This window comes from Planococcus citri, chromosome 3, assembly GCF_950023065.1.
Source record: "Planococcus citri chromosome 3, ihPlaCitr1.1, whole genome shotgun sequence".
NCBI classification, from domain to species: domain Eukaryota; kingdom Metazoa; phylum Arthropoda; class Insecta; order Hemiptera; family Pseudococcidae; genus Planococcus; species Planococcus citri.
Genome location: NC_088679.1, coordinates 43,934,443 through 43,951,759, shown reverse-complemented (window position 1 = coordinate 43,951,759; position 17,317 = coordinate 43,934,443). Strand labels below are relative to the sequence as shown.

Below are 17,317 nucleotides of genomic sequence, written 5' to 3'. Positions count from 1 at the left end.
TACCATAATGCAGATGACGTTGATTTCGAGTATTGCCATTTATAGGCTAAAATACGAGAAAAATTATTCAATAGCCAGTTTGTTTGGTAAATACGAATCGTCGCGATTCGTCAAATACTAAGAAATATCTAAATAAGTAGATAAGTCTGCAAAAATTCTATCGGATGTATCATCTATAGCGAATATTTCGAGTGTCCGATGTTAATTTTGACAAAAAATGAGATCAGGTACCTATGTGCTAATATTTTCAGGTGTTTACTGATTGCCTACAACAATACAATGACACTATACAGTTTCAAGTCTCTCTAATTAATCCACCTCGGAGTATTCGGTAACGTTAAACAAATAAAAAACAAAAATATTATAAAATTCGTACCTACCTGCTTTTGTTTGCGAGAACAATTTACGCTCATTCTAACACCCAATAAATTAAGTAAGTACATATGCTGATACTTGGATGCAAAAATTGGTATATACTCGTAAAACCGACCTTTGAAAAGTATCAATTGCGTTGTGTGTATTTTTTAACCATCACCGAAAAACAAAAGTAAGATTTGAAGACGAAATTTTTGTTCTACGGTGATGGAATTTTGTTAATGAAATTATACCTATTAAGTAGTTTTACCTATTGAAAACAAATGAAAGCGTTGATAGGTATTCTTCTTTTTTAAATGAAATGGATGCGTGGGAGCATGACAAACTTGCTGAACCTTTTGTGAATCATTTTATTACCCATTATAGGCAACCATGTGTACAGCAAAATATTATAATGAATTGCATTTTCAAAATTTTCTGATTCCCAGTAGAGAAAAATGTTATTAAAAAATGTGTAATTTGCACTTTACTCATTTTGATTATTGAAAGGAGCTATGTTGGCTTGATATGGAATTCCCATTTTTTATCATAAAAATAGGCAAACAAAGGTGTGAAAAATTTTTGCTCCGAATATTTTTTCTTGCCAAATGCACTACTGGACTATACATATTTTCATAATTATTAAATCAAAAATATTAAATACATAAAAAAATTACAATTTTTTTTTTAAATAAACAAATCATTGTGAAAAAAATACAACTCACACTCTTTTTTTTGCCTTCATTTGAACGTCCCTCCGAAATTTTCTTAGAATACCTACAATGAACAGGTACCTAGATAAGATACCATAAATTCTGAAATCAGAATCATTATTTTTACTCTGTTTCCACCACACTCCCCACAATACCTAAGTCTTTAAAGCTATGGAAACCAAAATTATTATCAACATTGAAAATTGTTTTACCCTGAGAAGTATATACCTAAGCCAAAACCACAATAATAATTAAGATCACTGTGAGTGAAACTGCTTTTCCTTTTCTTTTGTTGAGTTTTTTTTCTTTTTAAATAACCATGAGGTTGACTTTCACCACTTTTGCATACGGTGGGGGAGCACTGTGCAGTCAGATTTTCTGGCTTTTAATTTCAAACATTTTTTGAATTTAAATTTATTACAATTGTGATTAAAATTTAAAACTGCCTAAACTTCGTAATCAGGCTACTTATTAATTTTTTTTAAGATTTCCCTTGCAAATTTTCGTTGTTACGAGTAAAACATAGGTTAAGACAATAGTTGAGTAAAAATACTTACTGTTGGTACTGAAAAAAAATTTTGGAAGAGGAAGATTGGAAAGTGCAATTTATTCAAATGAAAACAAAAATACTATCAAACTTGGGGAAAAACATAAGTGACAAATTGAATAAATGTGCTAGGTACCTAAAACATACGTACATTGAATTTGGTTGATAGTTCTCGAAAAATCTACTGTATTTAATACACGTGCTTTTTTGCTTTAAATTGTAATAATTTCAGCTAAAATTCTTCGATTTTAAAAAAGTTTAAGATTTTGAAAAACTTTAGACACTTGAGAATACGTTTTTGATGACCTGTTTTCTTGTAGGTAGGAAAAACAAATAAACCATAAATAATTCTTGGATAGATATCCATTGTTTTCGTGAAAAAAAATACCTGACGCGGGTATTCATTATGTACTTAAATCCAACAAATTAAATTATTACACCCATCAAAGACGTGTTCCAAACTATACAATTTTTATTACCAATACATGCCAAACGAACCATTTTGAAAAAAGGAAAGATATTATCATCGATGTGATTAATTCAATTATTGATGACTACTTCTCAAAGAAAAAAATACGGTCATTTTCGTAAATTAAAATCCACGCTCATAAGTTATTCAATTGATCTTGTTTCCAATCGATGAAAACAATTCGAGTTCGAGATTGTTTTTCGTACTTTTATTGTAGGCTTAATTTTGCACGCTGCATTGTGCCAACCATCGACGAAAAAAATTCAAAAAGCGTACAAAAAATGAAATAATTTTAATTACACATTACACTGTTGTAATCATTAGCATCTCTTTTGTAAAAAGTGAAAAGATGGCGTTTCAAGGTCAATAAATTATACTGATGGTATGAATTCTGCGAGACGAGCTGCAGTACTTGAATATTCACGAATTTTAAGCTTTGAAAGTCAGTTCCATGCCGCAACTTTCCTCCGAGTATTTTTTAATAGGTTCTGTAAATTGAAAAAATTAATTAATTACACAGAATTGAAGATTAAGTGCCCGCTAAATTTATCTCAAGATGTGGAGTTATATGATTAAAAATGCCGGTAGACATTTTCAATTTTATAGTTCAATTTATTAATTATTGTTGTCAAATGAATTTCTATTTGATAAGTATACAATTTAAAAATTGGTAAAGTAATAGGTACGCACATCATTTATGTACTTAGACTTATCTACTTAAAATTTACACATGCTTAATGAAAAATGCTCAATTCGAACTAAGGATAGGATTTACACCTGGATAGGTTTTCTAATTTTTACTAAAATCTAAATATGCTTTCTACTAATCAAAATAGGCAGGTACTCATATCTAAGAGATGAAAAATAAAATGTCTTCACCTCCTCGAGTGACAGCTTTTGACAGCTACGACGAATTAGATTAATTTGGATTAAATAAAATATTTAAAACAATTAAATTCACGAGACTTTCTTATCTCAAAATTTCAATCGAGTAAGTGCCTTATGTTGTTACTTATTACGAATAATTTTTAAAAATTGGAGTACCTATTTGCCTGTTTATGAGTTATTGAAATGAAATTGAATAATAGTCAACTTATAAAGGTATTTTATAGGCTATGTAATGTAATAGGTACTTGAGAACTCAGGTACCTGTTACAGATTACAAATGACTAAGAGAGCATTGACTCAATCATGTTTAGATAAAAAAAATTGATGGTCTAGTGTCTATACCTACTATGGTACCTAACATGCACATGGTATATCGAATTATCGATACGTGTATTTCGTCATTTGTGGGATTCAAGTTGCATATACTCGTAACGAAGGAGTAAACTGAGTTGATATTCATTCGAATAAGATATCGTATTCTTTTTTTTTTCTTCAAACAAACAGGTGGTTAACCTTACCTTTTTTAGCTTCCCATTCCATTTTTTCCTCCTCGGTCGCTAATAAAACATCGTTCCACGACTGAACTTCTCCAGATCCCATAAATATGTAAGCTATGTTGGTTATAATAATGACTGCAAACGTGATCCAGAACACCTCTCGCCATTCCATCATTGTACTCTATATAAAATGGAAAAATACGATGGAATTTTTCAGTTACCTATCCCACTATATTTTATTTATTATGTACGCAGACGTAGAATAGGTATAGGTATTTACTCACATTTGTAGCAATAAATCCGACTAAAACAGGGGTGATGATTCCTGATATAGCACCGATGCCGTTAACAATAGCCATCAATGTACCGGCGTAGTTTGGACTTAAATCTAATGCATTAACTTTTAGACTAGGGTAGAAAAATCCCATGAAGGCCATTCCTACAGTGAATAAGGTTACCACTAGGGTACGATCACATCCTGCATACGAAGCAGCGACTACACCTGCAGCCGGGCCTATTGAAGCTGAGAATATAAGAAAATTCATTAGCGTAGGTATTTTTATGTGTTAAAAAACTAGCTACTTACGTTAAAATACCTATTTCATTTTCCATAATTTTCAACAAAAAAAATTGAAGATACACATTAACTTTTATCAACTTACCCACAGTCGTGAAAATTTTTCTGATTGTAGTCAAACTGAAGCACTCCATTTGTACAAGATAATCGCTTAACCATCCTGAGAATAAGGCAACAATCCACATGATCATAAAAGGTAAGGAACTTAGTAAACCGTTCTGAAAGGAACAGAAAATACAATAGTTAGATATGCTTACCCACTAAGTAAGTATTTGATTAAAACGTAACTTGGAAATTAGATAGTGATGCACTCAGAAATATCTTACTTGACTGACGGAAAATTTTAAAACACTTTTCATATATTTTGGCAGGTCAGTTTGTATCATAAACAGACCCCAGTCATGACCAATTTGTCCTATTATAAGTCCCCATAAGGGTAACGATAAAGCCATCCGGCTCCAAGGCACGGGAGCTAAATTCTGTGAAATTCATATTAATGTTAGATTATAAACTGAGACGCCATTCGGACTTCATTCCATAAATAGTTAGGTATGCGCATAGGTAGGTACCTTATTTCTTCTTATATGTCCAATAGTCCCCCTTAAATAATCTTTCTCCTCTACTGTAATGAAAGGATGAGAAGCGGGATCGTCGTAACATAAGAAATACCACGCTAAAAACCATAATACGCCAATACCTCCGAAAATGTAGAATACTGTAGGCCATTCGAACTGTGTGTATTCTAATATCAATCCAGTCAAAACTGATGAGAATACTGTACCGATTTGATTGCCTAGTGTAGAAAATCACTAAATATAAATGCCTTTGCTTACTCCATTCATTTGTTCATCATAATTATCAGCGCGAATGAATCTGAGTTGTTAGCGGATGCCAGCAACACAATTGTAGTAAAGATCTAAAAAAATACATAATTTACCTATAGGTACGTTAAAATTATCAAAACCCAACTCCCATTTTATCACAATCAAACGGTGTTTTCCCAATTCATCGATTACGTAGGTAATATGTCTGTCTTTAATTAGTGCACTCGGCGATATAGGTTTGTTTATTTATTTTCGCAATATTTATGTAAACTTTTAATCATTTTTTAAAATTAATTACTTCTCTAGTTGAATATAAAATGTAGGTAGGATTCTTTATCAATAATTTAACGCCGAGTTTTAATTTATTACGAGGAAATTTTGAAATCAAGTACCTAATGGAAAACTCCAATAAACGTGATTATTCGAACATAATTATTATTTCATTTGGAAATATGTAGCAGTTATATTATCCAATTCACGTGCCCGAGCCCCATTGATTAAAATCCAAATTTGACGAACGATTTTTTTTTCGAAATTCATTAAAAATAATACCTAGTGTTTTTTACTTTAAAATGTCATTTAGATTCGATTTTACCAAAATTTTCAACTACATAAGTGTACACATGATTCATTACCATAAATGATACAAACCTGCAAAAACCAATGAACCAATACGACCTCTTTCAAGTGGTGGAGCCCATTGAGCCAAGAGAGCATTTAAAGCCGGAAATGTAGTGCCCTGCGAAACAAAATATTCATTTCAGTTGATGATCATTGATCGACGAAAAAAATATTCTAATACCTATAAAATCCAGCGCCATGGGCCTAGACTATCTTCGCAAATTTATCTTTCTAGATATACCTGAACACCTGAATTTTCAAAGGAAATTAAGTCTTGAACTTAAGTTATGTACTTACTACCTACGTATAACTCGAGCAAATTATCGATCGATCGAGGTGACTTTTTTCATATTTACCTATTCGAATAATTCATCGTGCCCTATGATTTTTACGTGGAGAACCTTTTATCTATAACAATATAAACAAATGGAACATCGCTATTCGCTATCGATCAGCGGAAGTTTCTACAATCGTGATAATTTCGGTGCGTAGTTCTAATTTCAAACATCATCGATTTGAAATTACTCGAAGAAAATTGACCTTTGTCATAAGTGATGAAGCGGAACAGATGAGTTTAAAATATTTTTGTTATTAAACCATCAAATAAAACAAAATCTTTTCAAAGTTTTTATACGAAACATTATCAGTTTAATTTTTTTTCGCTTCAATATACGATACATATAAACCCATTCATATGAAGCAGGCAATTAAAATCAAGACAAACGCCAACGAACAAACTGGTGGCAATATTCTTCTTAGGAAAATTCCCACCTACATATTGTAAGCACAGGGTAGATAGGTACCTATATTATAGCGAAAGAGGAGAAACAGAAGAGTAAAGATTTTTTGAACAGGAATCACCGAAAAATACACTACCATGCCAAATTTTTTGATGCTGAACTTGAAAGTTTTAATTTTTGACAAAAATAACGATTAAACTGGGACCAAAATGATATTCAGGAGAACATTTTCGATTTGAACCGTATCAACAGGGTAGATGATAAATTAAGTTCATACCTACGGAGTACGGATACAAATATACTTGTATCGAATAGTTTCTTTCGCAATGAATTATGATACGAATGTTGGAAATTTTTAAATAACAAAATATCTCAAAGCTTGACAGATTTGCGCATTTTGATATACACGTATTAGTATTTACGCAGGTATACAAATATGTACTACGTCGTGGGTCAAAAGTCGATAGCACAGGTTGAACAAATTAATCTAATTATAGCCTGCGAATTACGCATACGTAGACGTACCTACGTATACATACCTCTCCGAGTCCTTCTATAAAGCGAACGATGATCAACGAAGTGGCACTGTGTCTGGCGGCAAAAGGTGTTAGAATTGTTAATAAAGCTGTGGTCAGGATTCCATATCCGACCACATGCTTACCACCGTAACGTTCCGCTATTAATCCGCCAGGAATATGCGTCAGTACGTAGCCGATATAAAATGATCCTAAAATTTCACCTTGCGTTTTTTCATCCCAGTCAAATTCATTGCTCTGTAAAGTGTAAATTGTCGAATGAAAATACCTACATACGTAAATGACGAGTCACGTCGAGTCAGGTTTAATAATTCGAGAATGAATTTCAAAAATTCCATGAACATTTTACCGGATCGGAATGATTTTTAATTTCTAAAGTTCCAGGGCACGAGTCTGGATCGATGATGATCTTATCGTGCTTGCTGTGGTGATGAACAACCATTTCTGTAATTGTTAAATTCAGCACGTTTCTCATACTGTATGCATTCGCCACTGCCAAAAAGCCCATGAGTCCGAGGACATATCGCTGCGGCATGTAACCTATAAAATTGCATGAGATAAGTTGTAATTTTTTTTCGATTTAAATTTGAAATGAATTTAGTCGTAATTGTTACAGAATATAAAGATGAATGTATGTACCATTGTGCCAGAAAAGAACCAAGCAAAAAAAGGTATTATCAAAAATACTTCACGCATATTATAGATTTTAGACAGTTTTTTTAAAAGTAGAATGGAATGTGTTTCAGAACATCTCATAACCACCTTCAACCGATTTGCGACGAGCCACATCCACTCGACCAAGAGAAAAGGAGAGTAGACGAGGGATACAGAAACAGGGACGAAACTAAAGGTTATGCGGACGGAGGAGGGGGGGTACCACCGACAATTTGTCGAATTTTGATAGGTGAAAACACAATGTTTTTTATGTCAAGAGTTTAATTTTTTGGGTTTCAACATTTTAGAATTTTGAATGATGATTTTTTAGAAATTTCAAGTTTGGAAAAAAAAGCAAACAGACCCGAACGAACTGAAGGAAAAAACGTTCGAGAATTCATATCCTGATAGGTGAAAAAGGTTTGTTCTTTTTTGTACGAGGAGTTTGATTTTTTTGGTTTCAAAATTTAAAGATCTTGTAAATTCAAGTTTTGAGAAGTAAAAAACGTTATTATTTTTTATGTGAAGAGTTCATTTTTTGAGTGTGGATAATAGATTTTTAAAAGGCTTGATTTTGAAAAAGAAAAACTAACATGCCTGAATTTGGCATTTTTTAAAGTTCAGTAAGTACCTAAGTATCTAATAGAACAGACATTTTCCTTATGTAGAAATTCAGAAACAGAAAAATTGCATCCGTCAAAAAGCGTTTGCCATCGATCCTTTAATTTTTTCAGCATCTCTCGAACTCGAACATTCAGGCCATACCGAGACTTCAATTCAGCATACAAAATTCCTGCTGATGAATGTTTTTTGCATCTGCTGGCCGATTAGGATTTGTTAGCATTTTGGTGACAAGAGAACCGCTACAGGAAGTCCGCTGCCGATTTGAACAATAATAGGTACTAGGTACCTATTTTTGGAATGACCTAAAAATCCCATCATCAAAATTCAAAGTTGCCAAATTTAGCCCAGAATTTTGATTCTGACATATTTTTGACTTTTCCTTTTTTTTTATTCAGATCTAAAAGTTTTCTGCCACATCTTCTTCAGGGCCATATTATTGTCTGCAGAATTTAACTCGTAAGATTGGTTTCTTACTTAATTACTTAAAATTGCGTTTTTATTGAAATTTATTCAAGAAATTTTGCTGGAAGGAAAATGAATATGAAAGCCATGTGCACTAAATGCATTTTTAAAATTCCTCTTGGCCTAAAAATAATTTTTAAAATGAAAGGATAATATGATCTACCAGGTAAACACCTACCTATTAAAAGTACCTAGTAATTTAGCAATGCTGCAAGCTGGTATTAAATTCTCTCATTATTAACGTGACTGAATAATTATTTTTTTTTACAAATAACAATCTCGTATTCTTTTTTGCGAGGTTGATTTTCATAACACGTAGGTATCTAAGTATCTCTACCGACATTAAAAGAACACCAAGAGGGATGCAGGTATACAGTAGCTGAGAGCGTACATCGACTGTTTACTTACGTTGTACCTACCTATACTATCGGATAGTGTGTAGTTCAAAGAGTTTTAAAAATTTGCGAAGGTGTGCTCTGTGCTGTATTAATGCAGCGATGTTGATCTCGATTCGAAACATCGGTGTCTTTAATTTTCATACATCTTTAATTATGTAGGTATCACGAAATAGCTAGTAATGAATGATAGGTTATCGCTTGAAAGAATTGCCACGCGATTGAAATCGAGTTTTCATGCAATATTTTCATTATAAAACGTCATTGGTAGGTAAATCATGCGAAATATTTCAATGCAGTATGTCTGTTCTTAAACGAATACAGTACCTACCTAATCATTATTACTCATTTACACAGTATCGACTTTCAGCTCACGTTAACAATTGATCATTTACCTGTTTGCGCGGTTATTTTTCTTCATGACTTTTTCAGTACACACATGATTATAACGAACAATAGTCACCTTAAAACTTTAGATCAATTTGCCCATTCCAAAGACGTAATAGAAAGCCCGTGAAAAATTACTCGTAGAACCGTAACCAAAAAAAATTTCAATAATGCCAATAAACTTGAAACAAAGTGATGTGTGAGACGAATGACGTTGATATACATTGTTAGGTAAATTATTTGTAAGTATGGTTAAATCTTGAATATCAAAATTTACGTTGGGCAGTCTTTTCGTTTTTTTCGAATTGAATAGAAATACATACCTTACACAATTATTAATTAGGTGGCGCTTCATTAGGTAGGTACATAATATTTTCGTACGTAAGCCTATACTCGGTATCGGGAATATTATAAACAACATGTTAATGAAGTTATTAGGCTAACTAATTGAATAATTATTATTTTAATTTCGTAAATAGTGAGCCTTAAAGGTTGTACCGACGACGTCCTTCGCATACACATATATCTATTATTTCCTTTTCAGTACGATTTTGGATCCGTTGTCGTCGACTAATTAATAATTCTTCGGTTGTAAAATTTTGACCTTAAAAAAACTGTATGTGCATTGAAAAAATGTCTCGTTTTTATACCACCCACCTGATGATTCAACTATAAATACCTGAAAGTCTACCGACGAACCGTTGCACTGCACAACATCATCGAAAGCATTTACACATGTCACGATGATAATTAGCTCAACTTTGTAACGAGAGATTATTTTCATCATAGATAAGACACGTATAGATAAATTTCCATCAAACAAAATTGCATTTTTAATTTCCTCGAAATGCATATAAATATAGGTACAGCTAAAACAAATAAACAACAAAGAGCGTGTTTTATTTGCAGATATTTTTACAGGTAGATACCTATCCAAACAAGGTTACGCATGTCAAAGACGAGGACGACGATATGGTTGATTTTGGCTGTTTTAATGGTTCAATGAAAGCCACGTGATTATTTCATCAATTACCTACGTATATATTAGCGATCACTGCATCGTTGCTGGTGTTTGATGCTACGATTTTACGCAATTTTAATTGAATACAAAACGTAGGTAATGTGGTAGTTACTGTGCAGAGGTTTTCATACACCTATTACCTACCCATCTGTACCCTTCTAATAATAAAGGAAATAGATTCGGACCAATTCCTTGATGACAAACCTTCGAAAACCAATCGTATTAATTTTGCGCTTGATCTTGAAAATTCAGCATAAACCTTTGTAAGTAACTATGTAGGTAAGTATACATATACGTTATGGTATACCTATGATATGTATACCTACCTAAGTAATCGTTAATCGATCGAGGTATTGTAAGGTTATAGGTACTAAAACCAGTACATCTCTACGGGGAATTTGCATCAGACTGTAATCAGTTGTTGAAAATAGCTCACTTGACTGAAAATTATTCTAATGACCCTTAAAAATAACTGCACGTCTGATAATATGTATTACACTCAAAAAGGGAATCAGGGTAATAGAATTGATTTTATTACGAACGTAAAGATCATATTTGAATAATTTTTGTGAAAAAATTATCATCAATTTATAATTATCTACCTATCTATTACCAAACTCCTGATTTTTTTTTTTTCATTTTCATAATGTGAAAATTAAATAATTTTCCCTAACTTGAAACTCTTTCTATTTAAAAAAATTCTAAAACCGGATATGATAATTTTATTATTGGTATATGTACCCAATATCACTGACGTGTAGGTATCTAATATGTTTTTTTTTTTTTTTGAATTTTATTTTAACCCAATTTTTAAGATTGTCGATCTTTCAAGATGACTGTTTTTATGATTTGAAAAACTGAACGTCAGAAGCATCACTATATTATACGTGTAGAGCTACCGTTCCTATCATTTTTATAATTTGCAATATTAAAATTGAGCATAAATATGCACATATTTTACTCTCGACTTGAATTCAATATTTACATTAATTGTGATCGTTTCTTGGAAAAATTTTTCGTTATGATTACGAAATTATTCCGTCATTGATACACAACTTGACGACATTACATGACAGCGTATTTCCAAATATTTCACTTCTAATGTACATTTGTATGCAGCAGGTACGTAACAGCAGAAATAAAATGAAGCTCATTCTTAGACATGGAGAGACTACAAGAAAAACACGATGAAATTTAAATTTGAAACGCGTATTATCAAATTTACTATCTCGTACGTATACTTCATTAATCACTTGAAACAAATAAATACCTACCTATGTAATTAGACATGGCATTTGAGGAGGTGGATAGCAAAACGCAATAACTCCATTTTTGGTTTTTTTGGGAAATTAGGAAAAATTGTCAGGAGGGGAGGGGTGGGGGCCGAGTTCCAAAATTGGTATCAAATGAAAGGGGAGGGTGCCACAAATAAAATTTCCACTCAATTTTAAAATTTCGGTCACCTGGGTAAGCACAGCGAGGAAAAGAAAAAAAAGTTATTGCGTTTTGAACGCAATTTTTTTTTTGTGTTTTTCTGCAAAAAAACGTACCTATTTTTTATTTGAAAAAATTGAAAAATTATAGAAAAAAAACTGTGTTTAATCGAGAATTTTCGATAAAAAACAATTAAAAAACTGTAATGCGAAATTCAAACAATTCCTGTGTGTGATATGGCATTCAGAGAGTGGCAACGAAAGCACCATTTTTTTTAGTAACTCCTACCCAACGAGTTTCAGTACCTACCCGATGAAAAAAAACAGTGTTACCACATCTGCGCAACTGAAATGTATAAAATGTAGTGGAGTTATTGCGTTTTGCAAACAAAATCTGATTTTTTAATGCATTTAGCTCTAAAATCAGACTTGTTTTCCTCGATTGCGCTATGATATTCAACTGATGGACAAAATCTGACACCGGGAATGGATTCCCCGTTGAATTTTACATAAGGATAGATATCTAACTCAATTTTCGTAATTTTGGAGTTATTTCGTTTTGCTATCCACCTCCTCATTTAATGTAGTTAGGTATAGCTCACCTACTAATAAAGTTGGGTCAAAATAATACTTAGACAAATCAAAACTATAGGTACAAATTATTCACCAATTACTAAAGACACACCAAAACCACATACAACCATCTCTACCAGAAAAATCATACCCCCTCCCAATGCCAATTCTACGAAAATGAGCCTATAACCTACATCCTTGTCTTAAACTATAGCCAATGAGGCTATCCCTACAAATAGATCCGATTTCAATGACCATTCCAGACAACCCTCCAGAAATCCAAAAAACCATAACCCTACTAAAAAAAACATCAATTTGATAACCCAAATCTAAAACTTCTTCTTCACGGGTAATAATTTTGCAATTATAAACACCCAAGAAAGAAAAAAAAGTTTCTGACATCTAGGTAATTATTTTTATAGAATCACTGCGCAAGGAAATGCTCAGGATTTGGAAATTCAACTCTTAAAAACTCCTTCAATGTTGAAGATACGCAAACAATTCAACATGAAAAATGGTGCTCAACTACACTACTTACAGAGAAACTACTTCAACCCTTTGTTTTGGATTTAAAAAATTATTGGATAAGAATTTAAAAATAGCATTTCAAAAAACCATCAAATTCAAAATTTCAGTTGCCCAGTTCATTTCTCAATTTTTGGAAAATTTTAAAAAATGAATGCGATTTGGAGCGAATTTTGTCGGGGATATTCATTCACCACGGTGCATGCGCAGTTATTATTTAGCACCACATTGGTGATTTGGTGCCGGTGTTGTTTTACCTAGCTTACAGCTACACCTAATTTAAGATTTAGGTTTATTTAACATCCTTTTATTTACAAACATCCAAGATTTTTCAAATCCGAGGCGGACGCTTGAAATGATGCAAAAAGATTGTTGGGTAATTAGTTGAGTTTGAATTCTTTTAAAATCATAAGCTGGCAGTTTACATTCTCTTATAGGTACCTACCTACAAGGAAAGTACATAAACATAATATTTGTGGTGTTCAACCTCAATTTTTACTTATAGGTACATGTAATTTGCTCCAAGAACCATGCAATCAAAATTAAGTACAGCAGTCCAAATAAATTTTTAAAGTTTTGGCGAATTTTTCAAAATTTACTCAAGTACTGAGCACTATATTTTCCGCAAAAATTACAATTTTTCGAGTATAAAAGTGTTTCCTAATGGATTTTCTAAAATAAGTATGCTACTTTTCCTGTAAAATTGATTAAAATGTGGTCTGCGGATTAAATATCAAAACTGATCTCCCAAAGCAAAATTTCGTCATTTTTTTACCAATTTGGGGCTTTAATACCGAGGTTTTGAAATTTTTGAAATTTTACCGAAGAAAAACATGGGAAATGGATATTTAGGTGGCTGAAAATTTGGATTCTACCTACTCGAAGGGTCCAACTCAGTGTTCTACCATTCCAGAGAATTTTGACGCCGGACGTACTCGCCTTTTCGGTGGAATGTTTTGATCAAATTTCTAATACATATACATAAGTAGGTACATAGGTACCTATTTTATTTTATTAAGTAACATTTTTGTTGTCTAGTTCAGAAAATTTGTTTTCCTCTCTATCTAATGCACCTTCAGAAGTCAGATTAGGCCTTTTTTTTAAATGTTTCAGTGGAATCTCATGGAAGTCAACTAAAGTAAATTTCAAAGGTCAAAGTCAATGATTTCGGAAAACATTGAACTCGGTTTCTCGCATTCTTCTTCTTCCCTTTCATTTTATCAAAATTATTTTTGAATAGATCTGGGCCAGAAGAAAAAAGATGGACTGAAGCAATCATATCTACCTGTTCAATTTGTGTTTCTCTTTATTAAGTATCTAACATCAACCCACAAATGTCTATAAAAAATAGTTTTTACCTGTTTATACCCACATCGTTTCCATCAATAATTTTGAGGTATGTTTCACATCCTTGCTTCTCTTTCCTTCTCCCCCACCAATGATGTCTTAAATTAGAGAATAAAAATTGAGGACTTGCAAAAACTTCAAAAAAAAAGTGGAACAGCTCGCCAAGTCATTTTTTCATGGTATAGGTAGGTACCTACTTAACAGTATAATTATCAAAGTCGCGATATAAAATTATTTCATGGCAATAGAACCGCCCTGTTCTTCGAAAAAAATTTATTACAACGTTTTAACCATTTTATAATGTTTGAACAGCGTGAGAATGACACTTAAAACGCTTTATTTTGGTATACCTATAAGGTATAGGTATAATGAAAAGAAAGCTCACGATATTCAAGCAAATTTTATGCGACTCGAAACGACTTTCTGCAATGTAGGTAGGTGAGTACCTATGTATAGGTGATAGTGTAATTGTTCTCAAAGCCATTTTCAACTATTTTCACATCAATGTAAGTACCTACGTAATACTTCAGTTGAGAATAGTCCTTATCTATTACGTGGTTTACTCAAGTTTTACAAGGTGGTAATTCATGTATTAAAAATATTATTCCTGGATACTGATACGAACCCCAAGTGTTTTGAGAATTGCAGAATTATAAAAAATTTGGAAAACATTACAATTTTGGTTGAAATGTATAGATACTATCCACTGTATTTTGCCTCGCAGATGAATCAGTGATCGGAATGAAATTATAAAAATTTCACATTGGTAAATAGAGGTTGTTTTTATGAAAAATTCCATACTCTGCGATGACCTAATGACAAACTTTGATCTACATGCAAAAGGACAAGGGAAAGGAATGTTGAACATACTTATTTTCGAACAGTAGAAATATGTAAACATCATTCAGGTAGGTAGGTAGCAGGTACCTAACTAAGCCATGAGATGAAAATTTCGCAAGATAAATATATTAGTGGAATTTTTTCCCTCATTCACACATATCTACCACGTAGATAAAGGTAGGTAGGTACATATCCGAACAGTTCAACGCTGTTTGGTGGCTTCCTGTATTTAATGAATCAGTAATTGAAATCTAGTAAAATTATAGATGCTTTACTAAATTACTCGACTGTAAAATGCTAATCATTCTTGAATAAAATTGAATAATTCAGCTTGGTATTCTCCTAATAATATTGACATTTTGATAGTTGGGTTTAAAATAAAACGAGGCGTTAATGAAATAAGTTATTGTTCGTCAAATAACATGAACCTAATGATTTAATTTCATTATCCTTGTTAGGTATAGGAACGTACTGCCACTATGCTTTCTTCGTCTAAGGTCACTTTTTTTCTAAATCTAAACTAGTATAGATCTAAGCAAGATATCTAACATCTTACGTGCTGTAGCAAATTAAATACCAGCGTGTATTCAATATATAGTGTGTACCTGTATAATGTTCCAAATTTGGCTATAAAACAACTACGTACGATATACACAACTATAGAGATGTACACTACGTGTGACCATGTACATAGGCTAAAGAATTTATCAAAAATGGAGCAAAGACTAATGTTTATTTTGACTGGCAACATTACTTTCGTGATTTTCTCTATCGGAAGAAGTAGGTACAAATTGATGTAGGTAGGTACATAAAAGAGGAAGATTAGATGAATTGAAAAGTGGTAGAATTAAACTAATAGTATAGATAGGCTATTTACGTAGGTACTGTATTCGAAATTGGATGAGAAAATTATTTATGAAGTGTAACGAGTATTTTAAGTAAAAAAGATGAAATTGATGTGCATATAATATTGCACAAATATTTCCAAGATGTATTGTTTTTTAAACCATTGAAAATAAAGCTGATGCTGATAACATTTTTATCTACGTAGATTTTATATTATGTAAACACATACCAAATGTTGACTTGAAAAATTAACGTTAAATTTTTCAAAAAAAATCCTAGTTACAGATTTTTTCGGTTGGTAGTATGATGCACATTTCGATTACCTACTCATCAAATTAACTAAAATTTGAAGGAATTTCATCGTATCTAGACCTACCTTACTAGAAAATGAATAACTTACTTTTCGTTCTAGGTGGTTTTGTTTTCGTTTCCTGGACCATATTGACGACGAATAAAATCCTTTTTATAGTTGGAATTAAGCACCGCGATATTTTTGAATTTTTTTTTCACGTTAAATTTTCATTCACCTCGTCCGATTACGATCCGTATTATTTACCTACTCGGAACTGGTTTAACGTTTACGAGGCGACCGCATATTATGTTTGATTATTGATAATTGAACTCACATCGACTACATACTGATACACTATTAGTGAAAATTCAAAATTTATCTACTCGCGCGTTATCGCGTAAAGGCAGGTTTTGTGTGATGTATACGATGAATGTTAATGTCGATTCGGCAACGATCACTTCACAAAGCTGAGGTAGGTAGAGCGGTGTTCGTCAGCTTCATTCGTCCTCGTCCTCGTAGGCTAACGTGATAGTTGACGATACAACAATCGTATAGTTATACCTACCTATATGTTTTGACATGGATGTTTTTTAAAATAAGTAAAACAGTTTTTTGCATTATTTTTTTATGCAGATTGTTATTGCATGTGTGAAATTAGCCAATAGGTGATTATAGGTCGGTCGTTTTGTCGTTTTAATTATTACAGATACTTGAGATAAGTATATAGAATACCTACAGCTGTAATTATTCTGAGAAAATTTCATTAGAGTGCATTCGAAATTGACTGCTGTAATGCTATTAATCATGAGTCAGCGACGCCAATGCACTTCATCAATTGACCAATTGCATTTTGGTGCCTATAGAACCTACATATCTTCATTTGCTACGATACTTTTATCGTTTGCAAATGCGATGCAAGATACTCGTGACACAATAATAAACTCCCTTCCTTTCTTCTCAAATAAGTACCCATGTACTTTAGATTGTAAGGAAAATTTTGCGATTTTCAGCTTTTAAATCACAACACGTGAAATTTTACATCAGAACCAATTTTGGGCTATTCCGAAGTCTATACCTACCTAATGAATTTTAAATTCAATGCTTTTCGTTTGCATCTGAATCCGTTATAAAAATTTGTTTTTTTTTTGGAAT

The 17,317-nt window shown here is 32.3% G+C and overlaps 1 protein-coding gene and 1 long non-coding RNA gene across 2 annotated transcripts; one reads left to right on the top strand and one right to left on the bottom strand.

The window, feature by feature from the left end:
- Nucleotides 1-2,356: 2,356 nt before the first annotated feature.
- On the bottom strand, nucleotides 2,357-16,720 carry LOC135840465 (putative inorganic phosphate cotransporter). Its single transcript, XM_065357028.1, has 10 exons — nucleotides 16,274-16,720; nucleotides 7,116-7,306; nucleotides 6,770-7,003; nucleotides 5,521-5,608; nucleotides 4,615-4,838; nucleotides 4,372-4,524; nucleotides 4,131-4,263; nucleotides 3,753-3,991; nucleotides 3,490-3,649; nucleotides 2,357-2,571 (listed from the first exon to the last, which is right to left on the bottom strand). Exons 1-10 carry the CDS (start codon nucleotides 16,311-16,313, stop codon nucleotides 2,513-2,515), a joined length of 1,521 nt encoding a protein of 506 aa, XP_065213100.1. The 5' UTR covers nucleotides 16,314-16,720; the 3' UTR covers nucleotides 2,357-2,512.
- Nucleotides 7,305-8,783, top strand: LOC135840470 (uncharacterized). The gene is made up of 2 exons (XR_010557750.1): nucleotides 7,305-7,437; nucleotides 7,513-8,783. It is a non-coding gene; the product is annotated as an uncharacterized LOC135840470 (long non-coding RNA).
- Nucleotides 16,721-17,317: the final 597 nt, after the last annotated feature.

What these genes read in the sequence shown, in the direction of transcription:
- LOC135840465 (XM_065357028.1), bottom strand. Translation starts at nt 16,313, where the DNA reads ATGGTCCAGGAAACGAAAACAAAACCACCTAGAACGAAAA. An exon ending in TGGTTCATTGGTTTTTGCAG is followed by an intron (nt 4,839 to 5,520) that starts GTTTGTATCATT and finishes TTTCTACACTAG; the next exon opens with GCAATCAAATCGGTACAGTA. An exon ending in GGAATGGGAAGCTAAAAAAG is followed by an intron (nt 2,572 to 3,489) that starts GTAAGGTTAACC and finishes TTCAATTTACAG; the next exon opens with AACCTATTAAAAAATACTCG.